Below are 16,053 nucleotides of genomic sequence, written 5' to 3'. Positions count from 1 at the left end.
TTTTGTCTATCTCAATTCAAAGTTATCAATAAATCCACTCAACTAAACAAATTTAGAGTGTAAACCATATAGAAACTATAGAAACAGATAAGTGTTTACCATTAAAGTTTATCATTGTCTATCTCAGATAGACAGATCTCAGATAAACATATCTCTGTCTATCTCGGATACACATATCTAGGTCTATCTCAAATAGTTAGTGATAGAAGATAGACAGAGATAACCCTCTATCACTCTCTATCTGAGATAGACAGAGATAGACCTTTGTCTCTGTCTATATTAATTCAAATTCACTGTCTATATTTGAGATAGACATAATGCACAACAAGTATGTATTGATGTTAAAGTTCTATTGATAGTTTACATTTTTTCTGTTTTTAGATTTGTTTGCTTTTACTCTGATTATTGATGATTCAACTTTCATTATTTTCTTTCATTTTTCTTTGCTTCCATCAACTTTGACTATTTTTTTTGCTTACCATCTAGTTAAATAAAACTAGGTTCAATAATGTTTAATAAGTATGATTAAATAAAAAAATGAATGAAATGGAAGGAAAAGAGGATGATTATTATCTTAAAGGATATGATGATAAATTGTACCATTGAAATATTGAAAGCAGCAACGGGAGAAGAAGATGAAAATGAAGCAGAATTTGGTTCAAGAGGAAGAGGCGACAAAACAAGCAATGGAGATCGGTTGATGATTATCGATGAAGGAGAGACAAAATAATCGAAAGCAGTAGCTGCAGGAGAAAAAAAACAAGCAATGGAGGTAGAAATCGACGAGATAGATGGCAATAGACAGAGATCGGTTTCTGTTGCAAGAAGAAAACGTGGAAGATGGACACGGGTATCAAGCGGATTTGAATAATTTGATTAATCGTTAGCGTGTCACGATATATATATATATATTTTGTGGGCAGGAATATTTCGGTATTTCACTATTTTGGTTGAGCTTTCTTCCATCGGTTTTAGGTTCTTTTTGAATTTTGCTATTCATTGTAAATAATTTGGGCCATTTTATTAAATTCGAAAGTACCTGTGAAATCTGTAAAATATGAGGTCTTTTTAAAATGGGACGTTAGGCGATTGCTAAAAAATCTATCTACCACTCTGAACATATAAAAAGGTCAAATTGAAAAAATACCCATGAACTTTACACTTTGTGTAAAAAATGTCCTAAAGTTTTAAAAGTTTTAAAAATACCCTCAAACTTTCAAAAAATAGTTAAAAAAAACCCTAGCCATTAGTTTTGGATGGAAACCGTTAAAATTTTGTTTAAAAAATACCCTTGGACTTTCAAAACGTTTCAAAAATACCTTTAACTTAATACAAGTTCAAAATACCTCCACCGTTAATATTTGAACAAAAACCATTAATTCCTCATGGCAAAAATGACTTTAAAAATTAAAAAAAATTAAAAAAAAATGCTCATATTGATCAATTTGTTTGAATTTTTTTAAGTACGAAAATAATTAATTTAAAAAGAAATTATATAGATATCCTCATTTTTTTCATATAGGTAGTCTCATACTTCTCTTAATTTTCCAATTCTTAGCTTACACCAATTTTTTCAACAACCAAAACAAAAACTAAAATTTTAATTTAAAACATAATATACCACAAAATTTCACAAAAGTTCAAAATCAAAACCTCCTCTTGAAACACACCAAAATGATAAATGGTCGGATAAAAGAAATATTTGACTATTTATTATATAGATAGATACTCTCATATTTTTCTTAATTTTTCAATTTTTAGCTTATACCAATTTTCTCAATAATCAAAACATACCAAAATGCTACGATGTTAAAGGCCCCCTCACGTAGCGCATTAGAGAGCAAGTTAGAAGGAGTGCCTCTTCATGCACACGTATTAAATGGAGAGTGCGCAAACATTGCAACACTTGCCTAGCAGACTGTCTTTGTGAATGGCACGAGACACAAATGTCGTAGTGCTTGCACAACGTCGTGCCTCCCCTTACTCGATTTCACCGTTTTAACTTCCATTGCTTGCTAATTGCTCCATTTAAAACCCAAATTGCATCCAAAACATTCCGACGACTTCTTTTGCTCGATAACCTATCTAAGAACTAAAATAAATATTAAATTACTAAGAACCAATACGATTTAGGCTGATACTTTTTTATTTGACTATTACCGTTTTGGTATGTTTCAAGAGGAGATTTTGATGTTGGAATTTTGTGAAATTCTATTGTATTTTATGTTTTAACTTAAAATTTTGGTTTTACTTTGGTTGTTGAAAAAATGGTGTAAGCTCAGAATTGAAAAATTAAAAGAAATATGAGAATATCTATATGAGAAAAATGAGGATATCTATATAATTTATTTTAAAATTTATTCTTTTTGAACTTAAGAAAAATTCAAACAAATTAATTTCTAGGAATATAATATATATATATAAATTTTTAAAGTCATTTTTATCATGAGGATTTAACAATTTATGTTCAAGTACTAACGATAGAAATATTTTTGAACTTTTATTAAGTTAAGGATATTTTTAATATTTTAAAGTTTAGAGGTATTTTTAAAACAAAACTTTAATGGAAAAACTAACTGCAAAGATGTTTTTTTTTTTTTTTTTAATTTTTAAGGGTATTTTAAAAACGTTGACATTTTTGAGCCAAAAGATAAAGTTTACGGGTATTAACATATATAAAAATCTGAATATAAAAAATGATCATATTGCCTACCTACCACTCTGCTCTCTCCGTCTCGTGGTCCAATTGTCACATCGGTGCTGACCGTTTGCGTACGCCTTCTGTCGTCTCAGCTGCTAAATTTTGACTCCTCATAAATTCCCATACTCGATTGCAATAGTCGGAATCGAAAATCAGAGGAGGTAGAAGGAGCATATTGCCGCCATGGATTTGGAAGGCAATCCGTCTCTTCTCGAATTTCATATGCCCGCTGAGTGGGAACCGCATTCTCAATGTTGGATGGGCTGGCCTGTAAGTGTATCGCATCGCTCTATCTATTGCTTTTCTTCTGATTGATTCCTTCGAGTTTCAGTTTTCGATTTCGTTGCCGTTCTGTTCGTGTTGATAGGCTTGTAATGCTTGGGGATTTTCCTGATCTTTTGCGAGTTCTTTAGCTGCATGCTTGTAGTTGGTGGTTAATATCAACTGTGATATTTTTTCATTCATTGTGGGTTTTCTCTCCTGTTGGTTTGTCTAATCGAAAACTTGCTTCATCGATGGCCATATATCACGGTAGCAATCCATTCCAGTTGAAGGTTTCTTTAACAAAACCACAAAACCACAAAACCACAAAACCCATGATTTTGTACCTCTAAAGGGAGAGATTTTTGTACGATGATCCATTCTCAGCCCTGATGATTAATGTCGACCGAAAGAATAGATAAAACATGAAGATCGCGATAGATAAGACATGGTAGTGCACATTGAAGTAAGCAGAAAGTTAGATTTCATTTATTTCTGGGCGGGTTATTAATCATTTAGGGCTGAGAATAGGTCATCCATGCAAGTAATGGATTGAATGGGTCATTGCTATGCATAGTTTACTTCTTTTTTGTTTCTCTTTCTTCGGTATTGAAGTTTTACTCTGAACTACAGGAACGGCCTGATAATTGGAGGGATAATGCAATCCATGGACAACGAGTATTTGCTAAGGTGGCATCTGCAATCTCGAAGTTTGAATCTGTGACTGTCTGTGCTACTGCCTCCCAGGTATTTGTAGAAAAAACAAATGCAATCTATCTACTGTCCAACACGTTCTTCTCTCTCTTTCTTGAAGTGTTTGAAAATTTACAATTGTTATTTCCCAGTGGGAGAATGCCCGCAGTCAGCTACCAGCAAATATTAGGGTTGTTGAGCTAGGAATGAATGACTGCTGGTTCCGTGACACTGGGCCCACGGTAGGTTTCTGCATTTTTCATGATTTTTGGATCAACCTCAGAGAGCTTTCTAATTGCCAATAATTCGTTATTGCATAGTTTGTTGTAAGGAAAAGAATGTCAAATTCTGGTACGGCAGTGGAATCTGTTGCAGGAATTGATTGGAACTTCAATAGCTGGGGAGGTAAGGTTGTAGATATGTAAATCTCTTATGTACTATGATTAAAGTTATAGAGTGTTCATATCTTTGTGGTTTATTCCTGTTGTGGGCAATCAAAGTGATGTTGCCTTGAGCCACTTTCTTGTAGGGCTTTTAGGGGGTGTTTGGCTCAAAGATTTTGGGGAGTAGGAGTTGAGGGGAGTGGAGTTGTGAACTCCGCTTCTTATTTGGCTCAAAGAGTTTGTGTCCCACTATTAAAAAAAGTCAATTTTATACTGTATTAACTTCTTATATTGTGGGATCCATGAGTTCACAACTCCCCATACTTCATAATTCCATAGAGTTCACAGCTCCATTCCTTGCCCCCAACACCCCTAGATAACTGCCAGTTTTACCAAGAGTAATTATTCATCATGAGGATTCACTTTGGAAGTCGCACTCTCTTAAAGAGAGAGGCAGTACCTGTTGTGAAATTTCCATCATATGATTGTTCTTAAAATGTCATTCTTGTTGCTTTCTTGAAATGGAATATCTCTTGGCCTTGGCGTTGTAGGTGTTGAGGATGGTTGTTACGCTGATTGGAGTCTTGATCTTCAAGTTGCAAGGAAGGTTAGTGTGTAATCTTCTGTCCAACTCCCCCTTCATCCTTCCATATTGTTGATTTTTCTTTGATCCCCTGGCCCCTTTGTGATTTTGTGCAGATCCTGGATATTGAGAGACTTCCTAGGTTTTTGAACACAATTGTTCTTGAAGGTGGATCCATCCATGTAGATGGAGAAGGTAGCAATACCTTCTATTTGGTTCAAGTTGTCATTTTCTCTCTCTCTCATTTGATCAAATCTTATGACCTAATTTCATCCACTAAGCAAGGAAGACTTTGCACCTTAGTAGAGAACCAGTCTTCAAATTAGATACAACACAATATCATGTCAAATTTATGTCTGTCCTCTTTGTCACAAATATAGAACAGACATACACTTGCTTAAATTGAAATCACCCCTTCTCTAGGATATGGAGTAATATGCATGGTGTGGTACAACCTCCCTTCCCTGCTTTCCTATCCCATGCATACCGCACTACGAGAGAGATCAAGATACTTGTAGCTCATTGATAAGTGATACTGTGTAATGTTAAATTTAGTGAATACACCATTTTTTTTCTCTTTTTTCTCTAGGGACTTGTCTTACTACAGAGGAGTGTCTCTTGAATAAAAACAGAAATCCACATCTGTCAAAGGGTCAGATAGAGGATATACTGAAGGCATATCTTGGGGTGCAGAAGATCATTTGGCTGCCTCGTGGACTATATGGTACTTGATCTACATTTTGTGCTAGACTAGCTAGTATAGTTATAAAAAATATTATTGTTACATCAGATCTCTACTTTAAGTTCATTTAAGTTCTTCATGGTCTGTTCTAGACTTTTACTCTATTTTCCCCTGTAAGTGGCGGTTAGCTTGGAGTTTTATTTGTTCTTTTGGAGTGATGTAGCTGTTTATTTGTCTATTTAGTTGCTTAATTTGTGAGCTCTTACTTTCTTAAAAGGGTAAAGAATTCTGAAAGTATTAACTTCAAATGTCAACAGGCGATGATGATACAAATGGTCATATCGATAATATGTGTTGTTTTGTAAAGCCTGGAGTGGTTCTGTTATCTTGGACTGATGATCAAACAGATCCTCAGTATGAACGGTCTACAGAGGCATATTCTGTTCTCTCAGAAGTTACTGATGCCAAGGGTAGGAAATTGGAAATAATAAAACTCCATGTGCCAGGGCCACTTTATTCGACAGATGAAGAGGCGGCAGGAATCGTTCAGGTAAAGAATCAATGTCCTTCCTTAAATCTCTCATCGTACATCTTTACAATAATTTTAAAAAAAAATCTTAGGCCTCGTTTGGTAATCATTTTGTTTTTGAAAATTAAGCCTTTAGACACTACTACCTCCAAATTTTTTCCTTTGTTATCTACTTTTTACCGGTAGCTTAAAAAAATAAACCAAAATTTGAAAACTAAAAAAATTAGTTTTTAAAAAGTTGTTTTTGTTTTTGGAATTTTCCTAATAATTCAACCATTGTACTTAAGAAAGATTCAAATGATTGTAAGACATGAGGAGGAAATAGACTTAATTTTCAAAAACCAAAAACAAAAAACGAAATGGTTACCAAATGCGACTTAATTTTTGCATGTTTGTTTGCTTCAAATATAGAGCTTTAAGCCAACCCTTGTACTCTTTCCCTCCTTTTGTACATTTATTTTCATTTGTAAAGATATTAGGGGAACGACATGTTATTTCCTCTCTTAGATTTTCTCAAATTATTTTCTTGTCGGGATTTCCATGTCTATGATATAATATTATAACTCCATTTCCCTTCAAACAAATAAAATGCTACAAATGTACTCTTGACAACAGAGTTTCTTACAGTAATTAATGAGGCATGGATTTAGAAGTTCAAATCTTTTAATTATGCAAGAGTGAGAAGAGTAATTTTTTCTTTCCCATGAGTTACAGGATGGTGATGCTAAGCCAAGACCTCCTGGTCTGAGACTGGCTGCCTCTTATGTAAACTTCTACATTGCTAACGGAGCAGTTATTGCACCTCAATTTGGGGATAAGAAGTGGGATGATGAAGCTGTCCGTGTCCTAGCTGGAGCATTTCCAAATCATGAAGTAATTTATAATGCATTCAAATCATCATACATTTGCCATTAGTAACTCGTAGATGGATCAATTGTTGGAATTTCATTTTGTCCATGCTCAAGTATCTTAATGTTTTTTGGATGGATAAATACTCTTAACCTGCACTGAATAATATTGTCATGTCATACTATAGGGTATAGAATTTTAATATTAACTATAAAGTTCAAATGTCACCTTGTACTTGTTGACTGTGGTTAGTGATAAAAGAGAGGACACTGCTGCAAATAAAGAAGCCAAACCAGGACATCAAGAATTGTTCCACATTGTTTTATCACCTTACATAGATCTACTTATATGATGGTCAAATCACCAGGCATTTTCGACCATATTTCTCGACGGAGTATTGTTTATAACATCCATAGACTACAATTGCATCATGAATTTAGCATCAATCTCTCTGCTCTCTATCATTTAATTACGAAAGTTGTAATATGGTGTTGGTATTTTGAATATTGTGCGTCTTCTTTAAGACATTTCCATTTCTAAGTAGTTCTTTGGAATGTCTGATTGTTTCAGATAGTTGGAGTCGAAGGTGCTAGAGAGATCGTTTTGGGAGGTGGAAATATACACTGCATTACTCAACAGCAACCGGCAATAACTTCTACATCTCCATAACAAGTCTGATTGGCAAAATAAGATGAACCATTCGATTTGAATCAACAAAATGCTGGCATGAACGGTGAGTGGAATAATAGGTACATGTACCTTGCAATGGGGGGATGATCATTTATATTTATTTTATTACAAATTGGAAAAAAATGGTGATGGTCTGATAGACAAGAGTGTCCAAGATCCAGAACTTGAAGTTTTTAGGTGACGTGATCTGAGATTTGAGAAAGATTCGATTTGATGTAAAATCTAGTTGTAGTTATAAACTAAATATCAGATTAGTTTTCAATTGATTCGACCTAATTTTAATTGGTTTGTGATCATATTTATGTTTTAAATTTTGTATCATCATTTTTTTGAGGAATTGTATCATTAATTTTCAATAGTTATATATTTTATAATAACATATATATTAAGTTATCCTAAAATATATATATTTATAGTACTTTTTCTAAAATTTATTATTTTTTTTTATTTTTATAACTAACTATTAAAATTTCAAATTCAAAACTTGGATGTACTTATTTATTTATTTAGAATTTTCATTATTTGAATCACATAAATTATTTGAATTCTAATCGTCAACTCTTACTAAGCCGAACACACTTAACAGTAGTAAATGTTTATTTGGTTATGTTGATAATTTATATTTATATTTATTTTTTTTATTATAAAAAACTGTCGGTAACGAGTGATTATTTGTTCATTTTTTTCCCGGTAAGTGACGTTTCTTCGTTGAATTTAATAGATTGGGCCGCACTCGGACTAAATTTAATGAATGAAACGGTAGTCTTTAGTTATTCAATCAGTAATATTTATTACGATTATTTTAAACCACAAAAAAAAAAAAAAAAAAAAATCTATGGTACAGGGTAAAGGATCATTTTTCGTCGAGTTTTTTCTGGTAATTGAATTAAAATTTTCACTGTTTAATTTAATTTACTTTGTGTAATTGTATACATTCTTTTTCAGAAGTGATTGTTTACTTTAATTGATTGGGTCATACAACTTTATATGATGAGTGAAGTTGTGTTGATTTTCTTATAAAATGACATTAGGATCCACATAATAATAATAATAATAATAATAATAACAATAATAATAGTAATAATAATAATAATAATAATAATATGACATTAGGATATTATTTAATTCAACATAGGAGAATTGAACTCTTGAGAGTGATTCTAAAAGGGTTAAAATCACTTGGAAATATGTTCATGTTAATTCTCAATTTTAATAGCATGAGAGTAATGTTTAAAAGTGTAAAATCAAACACTAAATTGATATAAAATTAATAAAGACATGTTTTGAAACGCTTTTGAATATAACAAAAATGAATGTTAAGCTAGAGAAGTTTACCAGCATTGACTTAATTATTCTATTTAGATATGTCTTAATTGTTAAGTTAGAGAAATTTTCAACTAAAATTTTATACAACTTAACAATTATTTTTTAGCCAAAATGAGTATAGTCAATTAGTATACAAGAGTATTATTGGCCACACGAGATTTGTGGTTCGAATTTTCATGCCTTTATTGTACTAAAAACAAACCTTTTTTACGTCGTTAATTTAACAATACATTTGAAAGTGAATGGTCATTTATTAATGATTTGAAAGTGAATGGTCATTTATTAATGTTAAGATGAATGTCAAATTGAGAGAAGTGAATATCATTAGTTAAGTTCATTATGTAATTTTCTTTTTGCAAAGGAGAATTGTTAAATTATTTCTTTAACAAATAATTTTGTGAAAATAATACATAATACATAATACATAATACATAATACATATTTATATGTATATATATATAGTAAATACGTTAATGTAGTTAATTTGTAACTGTTTTTTTAATATATAAAAACAATAAATTAGTATTCAGCTAACTCAGGTATGAAATTCAGCTCAAATCACGATACTTCGGTTCTCATGAATTCAGGAGTTTCAGATCTCACTTCAGGAATCTGATTTTGACATTTCTCAATTCAGAGGCGGGAATCCGAGTCTGCGGTGAGATCTGTATGCATTCAGATTGAACAAGAAATGGGCTGCACATTTTCGGGGTTGAATGCTTTCTACGATGCTGTGAATAGTGGTGGAGATGTGTGGATCAATGAGAACAGATTCAGGATCGTTAGGCAGCTCGGTGAAGGTGGCTTTGCGTATGTTTTCCTCGTCAAGGAGGTGCTCGCTGATTCATCTTCAGACGCTGTTCGTAGTGGTTTGCGCAAGAAATTCAAGGACTCTACTCATCTTTCTGGTTTCAACTTTCTTTCCCTTTGACGCGCATACATTTCGCTAATTTGCTTCTTGTTTTTTGTCATGTTGACTGTTTACGAACTTCTTGATCCGCAAAATTTGATTTTCATCTACATTGATTGGTTGATTTCGAGTGAAATAATTTTGTTATGTGGTTTCATGATCTGGGTCGATTGCGTTTGAATCTGAATCTACGTCAAGTGTTTCTCTTAATCTAGTATGATATTCGCAAGGCCCAATTCGGTGGTTTTCCAGCTGATGTGCCTAATAATTTTGAAAAACGAAGTTGTTCATGCCACTCATCGATTTAGTTTCAAATTGTAAATGTAAAGCTTAAGTTGTGATTCGAATTTCAATTTTGTTTAACCTTCCTAGTGTTATAGGCTGCTCTGCCCTTTGCTACATTCAATTGCACAAGCACGTGTCTTCGTTGTTTTTTTTTTTTTTTTTTTTTTGATGCAGCGGCTACTGACTTTTGACTAAGAAAATGGGGTTCGCTGCTCTCTCTCTCTCTTCTTTGCGCCTTATCCTTCAAGCTATGGCAGGGTTAGCCAGTCAGTTGCTCTCAGTACCATGTTATATGTTAGTTCTTAGATAGTTTAACTTTGGTATCTGTAGTGATGTTTTAATATACTTGGTCTTACAGATGCCCATGCCCACCAAGAAATATATGTTTTGTACATGTATTTATAATGATATTCACTTGCTCTCTCGCTTGTTCCGGATGTGGATGTTTCATCTATGAATATCTTTCAGCTAAGAAGATTAGGTTCTGTTGTGATTTCTTCATAATTAATTTCTAGATAATCGCATCTTCACTTTTAGTTTTTACCTTCATCTTGGAAATGGTGGACCAGAAATTTTATATTGGCAATCTTTCTTGGACCAAGATTTAAAGATTTGGTTCTTCCTGGATAGAAATGTTAATGGGGAAAAATTTGTTTCACAGTTCCATTGTAACGAAATACATTTTCAATTTCATGGCTAGCAACCTACTAAAACCAACTTTTGTTGCTTTATTTGCACAGATGATGGTTCATATGCATTGAAAAAGGTGCTCATTCAGAATAATGAACAACTGGAATTGGTGAAAGAGGAGATTCGCGTTTCATCTCTATTTAGTCATCCCAATCTACTTCCTCTTCTTGATCATGCTATAATAGCTACGAAGGTGATTGTCAAGGCCAACGGACTAATAAAACTGTTGTTTTTTTTATGAGAGAAGCTGTAAAAATTGTTTCCAAGATGTTCAATGGACATGCTTATTTTCATCCAGTTTTCATGTGATCGATCTTACCTCTCTTCATTCTCCTCTTAAAGCAAAATGCCCACAACAAATATTCTTTGGAATAGTTGTTGATTCGAAAGCATTTTTTGGCTTGAAAATGAAATTTATCCTTGGTGTACACTTCTTACTGTTTTAGTAAAATTTGGGTTGATGTTCTATCGCCATTTTTATATGTCAGGTGGCATCTGTCCATGGCTATGTACACTGTTTGTGTTTGTGTCTGCTATTTTATTTCTTACTCTCAGTATAACCTTATATATGTTCAAACAATAATACCAACTGTTCATTGAGTCTACCATTTTTGTATCAATGATCAGCCTACCCAAGAACGATCTTGGAACCATGAAGCATACTTACTATTTCCAGTACATTTGGATGGAACATTATTGGACAATGCGAAAACCATGAAAGTGAAAAAGGAGTTCTTCTCAACATCAGATGTTTTGCAAATATTTCGACAGGTAATTAGGAGTTTGGAACTTCCGATGGAATTCTTCTTCAAATAATTTCTTATCTCATTTAACTTCTTTAGGGATTGATTGTCTTTGTTGCATTAATTCATTCCAGAATTTTGCTCTTGTCATGGTGTTCATCTGTTTTCTGCTGGATATTTTGAACGGTCCTACTCCTAATGCATTTCAATTTTCCATTGGCGTTTTCTACTTCTTCCCCCTTCTTTAAACCAAAGAGATTCTGGCATCATGCGTGCTTTGGAAAATCCTGTTCTCTTACTGATTGAATTAATTGAACACAGCTATGTGCGGGTCTTAAGCATATGCACAATTTTGATCCCCCATATGCACACAATGACATCAAGCCTGGCAATGTTCTCATAACTCGTAGAAAGGGCCAGCCTCCTCTTGCCATATTGATGGATTTTGGAAGTGCCCGACCTGCAAGGAGGCAAATTGGCTCTCGTGCAGAAGCATTGCAGTTACAGGTTACCTCTATCGCTATTCTTCCTTCAAGCCCACCGTACTTCAACCATATCAGTTTGCACTGCTGCCACATGAAAATTTGCAGATAATATAGGAACTTTTTCCACTTCACTTTAAAGTTAGAAAGAACATACATGAGCTGATGATTATGATAATTTGCTGTGCAGGAATGGGCATCTGAACACTGTTCTGCTCCTTTCCGGGCTCCTGAGTTGTGGGATTGTGCAAGCCATGCAGATGTTGACGAAAGAACTGATATTTGGTCTTTAGGATGCACGCTGTATGCAATAATGTGAGCACCAACGTTTTACCCTGAAATTGTGATCATTTTGCTGATTTTGGAATTTTATGCACGTGTCACAACTTATGTAAATACCTCCTATGCATGTCGCAATGCTGCTATAGAATTCCTCTCTCTGTTGTTTACACTAGAACAAATTTGGAGATGGCAGTTGGGTCAACCGAGAAGAGCTTAAATCATGGACATAAGTGCCTTAGATTATTATTATTATTTGAGAATGAGTTGTAATTTTTCTGCCACGATTCCCTATCACACTCTCTCCCATTTCTTTACTTTTAGGTTTAGATGTTAACTTCTGTGAACATATTCAACAAGTTTTAACCAAAATTTTTCATCGCTCATGACTGTACGTTTGTATATCAATAGGTATGGGGTATCTCCATTTGAATATGCGCTTGGTGAATCTGGAGGAAGTTTACAGTTAGCAATCGTAAATGTACAGATCAAGTGGCCGGCTGGACCAACTCCTCCATATCCTGATGCTCTTCATCAGTTTGTGAAGTGGATGCTTCAGCCACAGGCCGCAGTCCGTCCGCGCATAGATGATATTGTAATTCATGTTGACAAGCTTATCTCAAAGTTCTCTAATTGAGACATAATGGAAATGAGGCAAACATCAGATCCTTATTCTCGTTTGGAATTATATTACATTGAGCTACCTGGGTTTTTATGGCTGACACACCTGGCATTACTTGCTGTGGAAATAAAGCAGGAGCTGTTCCTATTCCAATGTTATACAGTTAATCGTCATAGTTTTGGCAATTGTTCAATGTTCTTGGACTATCCATGGGAAATCATATAGTTTTTATATTTTTGTAATTTATTCAACTACAGATTATTCTCATCTTCTTGATTATAGTTGTAGAAAATGCACCATTGTGCCACCCACATAATTTATGTTTCTAGAAGCATATATTTGTCTTCAAGAGTTTCTTCAGCCTAGTAATGTTCCCTATCATTAAATTATGATATTGTATGAATGTAAATTGAATGAATTACCTTGATATATTATTCAGTTCTTTAGTAATTATTCTTCCTTCGACGTTGCATCGCATGAAATTTGGCGACAGGTTATTTGCGGTTCCACCATTCAGGCATCATGGTTACATGATTGCCACCAATGGAAAGTTGAGATTCCATATACTCGAATTTGTCTTTAATGGATTGCTGATGTACAGGTCTCTATTGAGGACTTCAGGTGCATTCTTCAAGGAGAACAATTTGATTAAAAGCTTCATGTATCGAATATTACACATGAAAGAAAGCAGCAATTCCTCAGAATTTTCACTGTTCTGCAACAAGATCAAGTGGGTAAAATATACTTTCTGTCTTGCTTTAGTTCCTTCCACATTGTGATGGCTTGTTGCAAAGAATTTGCTTTCTATAGAAAAGGGGGATGATTTCTTTTCATAATATTGATTTGACTAATCCAAAACTACTGCACATATAGGAATCCAATAAGGGATTCATTCTCCACTTCCCAGCCGCCCCCCTGCCCTTGGAAAGGTTCTAGACGCTATTTTTCACGGATAGAAAACTATTAGACAGCCACTGCATACTTCTCTTGTTAGTTTACTCTTCGGCATTCAGATAAATAGTAAATAGATGTTTTAGATGACTATTTGCAAATATAGGCATGCTTTTCAATTGCACAACTTTGAAGAATAATATTGAGTTTAAGGTAAATAAGAAGTGAAAATACAGTATTCATAGATCTTAGTTTCGGTTAAAAATTCTCTTCGTACCTAATGGAATTCTGATCATTGTTTAGGATTAAATAATATCTTATCTTCTAGCATCGTTATCAATTTATAGCTTAGTTGGATACTTGGGTATAAATTGAGGTGAATCCCATTTCTTATGAACAAAGCAAGGGAGCGATGACAGTTATATGGAAAGAGTTCTTGCAGTGTAACTCTCCCATCCCATATATCTTTGGAGGCCTTGCCATCGTTCTCGGAATCACTTCTGCTGCTCTTTTTATCCTTGCTTGCTCTCACAAAATGCGCATGCGAAATTCTCCTACCAACGACGATAAAGAGAAAGCAAGCAAGAACACAGGAAGCGAGCAGTTTGATACTACTCCAAGTATAGCTGTAATCATGGCTGGGGATGATCATCCCAGGTACATGGCAAAGCCTGTCTCTTTTGTTGCGAATGAGCTAGTCAATGAGCGTTGAAGAAAAGAGACTAGAAACTGTTTGTTGATTTAGAGAGAAATGCTTAGAGAAGTGTATGAGAAAACAGTATCATAAAGAGTAGATTTTTCAACTGTTTGAACTAAGAACTGAGCTCTTACTAGGTTAAGTTTTATTCAGTTTTGTGGAACTAAGCTACTTCTGATTGAAAAAACAGTGATCTTTTTTAGGATTTGTTCATTTCTCTTACTCTGATTGTAATATTGTACAAAACAACATAGGGCATAGAAAACTTCACATACAGAACCTAAAATCAGATGGTAACTGTAGTTTACAGAGAAACCTACTGCATGTTTATGGAAACCTAGAAGATAACTTGTGTCAGAGAAACTAGAAGTGCCCTTTCCGAGGTCCCTCCATTCTTAGAAGCAGATATCTAGGCAGCAGTAGCAACACAAGCCAGCGCAACTATTTCACAACAGAGAAAACTCAAACCAACATAATTGTTGTGTGGGGTGGGGGGGTAGGGGAGAAAGAGAGAGGGAACTTACAATCCTCTGCAAAATCCATCACCTCTGAACTTGGTTTCACTTGAAGGAGTTAAAATTTGAGACCTAGTTTCCCCTTGAGGAGGTACAATTGGAGGGTATGGCTGAGTCTGACCATGTTGCATTGGATCACACATAGGTGGGGCAACTGGGTAAGGACCTGGTCCAGCATCTATAAAATTAAGCTACAGACAATAAACTCAGAACAAACTTCCCTATAATAATTTATAATCTTTCCTTTTGTTTTCCCCTTCAAAGGAAACTATAGAGAACAAGAAAAAGTAGATATGAAAATTTGAAAAGTTACTTGTTACTTTATGTGGAAATCAAATCATCTGGCATGAATAATTCTTTACTTTAGTGGATTTTCCTTACAACTAAAGAACAATTATTGATAGAAGAAAATAAAGAATGACCTTGTTGAGGTTGGTTCTGAAAATTTTGTTTCATGTTTTTGAAGTCTTTGACTTTGATTGTTAGAAGGTAGAATGTGCATTGAATTAGGCAAGATATAAAACAGGGTGAGGATTCAAGTTGTTCACTTTTGCACATAAAAAATATGATAGATTGTGGAGTGGTTGCTTTTCTTTATAAACTCATACAAATTTGTACACCTACTGACAGAAAGATACAATGTTAGCAGTTGTTTTGTGAGGAAAGAAAATAGGTAGTTCTCTTGAAAATTAGGTGACCTGCTTCATCATAGCAAGACACCACCAAAATTATAACTCCAACTGCATAACAACAAGTTACTTTCTTAATACTACCCAACTGCTTCAAGTCAAATGGAGGAGCGATGTTTGCATCGACACGTCTTTAGGGGAAACCCCGATTTTCTCCTAGGTGACGACGGTACAACTCATGGCCATCTATGTGATATGTTTGGGTGTATTGTTCATAAATACGATCGATTTTAATAGAAATTTATTGATGATTATATAAACTTGTAGGGATGGGAATATGGTAAATCTATGAGCATACAAGGACAGGTTGGAATTTAGGTTTATTTTTGTACATGCCTTGGTTGAATAATCCAAATTCTTTAGAATAAATCGAGAATGGATTATCTCTAAGCAAACACATGGGTGGGGGGTAGGGACTACTTAGAATTGTGAGCTAGTTTGGTGAAAAATGACAGAACAGACATATTTAGAGAGACATAAGATCAAAGTTAAAGATACAATTGTTGGCCATGAGCTTTTAAAAAGTAACTAATTGGTCTAAAGAGTAAAGAGC

General features: G+C 34.1%; 2 protein-coding genes and 1 pseudogene across 3 annotated transcripts; 2 read left to right on the top strand and 1 right to left on the bottom strand.

Annotated features, from left to right (window-relative positions):
- The first annotated feature begins 2,685 nt into the window (after positions 1-2,685).
- Positions 2,686-7,667, top strand: EMB1873 (porphyromonas-type peptidyl-arginine deiminase family protein). Its single transcript, XM_039022429.2, has 10 exons — positions 2,686-2,971; positions 3,596-3,709; positions 3,808-3,897; positions 3,976-4,060; positions 4,590-4,645; positions 4,738-4,816; positions 5,211-5,345; positions 5,621-5,853; positions 6,547-6,705; positions 7,252-7,667. The coding sequence occupies exons 1-10, from the start codon at positions 2,885-2,887 to the stop codon at positions 7,348-7,350; spliced, it is 1,137 nt and encodes a 378-aa protein (XP_038878357.1). The 5' UTR covers positions 2,686-2,884; the 3' UTR covers positions 7,351-7,667.
- Positions 7,668-9,185: 1,518 nt separating this feature from the next.
- On the top strand, positions 9,186-13,057 carry LOC120072205 (uncharacterized). Its single transcript, XM_039024614.2, has 6 exons — positions 9,186-9,605; positions 10,633-10,775; positions 11,210-11,353; positions 11,647-11,832; positions 11,998-12,122; positions 12,498-13,057. The coding sequence occupies exons 1-6, from the start codon at positions 9,389-9,391 to the stop codon at positions 12,721-12,723; spliced, it is 1,041 nt and encodes a 346-aa protein (XP_038880542.1). The 5' UTR covers positions 9,186-9,388; the 3' UTR covers positions 12,724-13,057.
- Positions 13,058-14,405: 1,348 nt separating this feature from the next.
- LOC120072206 (uncharacterized) lies at positions 14,406-15,384 on the bottom strand (annotated as a pseudogene). Its single transcript, XR_016527688.1, has 3 exons — positions 15,234-15,384; positions 14,821-14,977; positions 14,406-14,705 (listed from the first exon to the last, which is right to left on the bottom strand). The product of XR_016527688.1 is annotated as an uncharacterized LOC120072206 (transcript).
- Positions 15,385-16,053: the final 669 nt, after the last annotated feature.

This window comes from Benincasa hispida, chromosome 2 (assembly GCF_027475165.1).
Source record: "Benincasa hispida cultivar pf3 chromosome 2, pf3_genome.v1.1, whole genome shotgun sequence".
Taxonomy (NCBI): domain Eukaryota; kingdom Viridiplantae; phylum Streptophyta; class Magnoliopsida; order Cucurbitales; family Cucurbitaceae; genus Benincasa; species Benincasa hispida.
The sequence above is the reverse complement of the archived record's forward strand: the minus strand, read 5'-3'. Positions and strand labels throughout refer to the sequence as shown.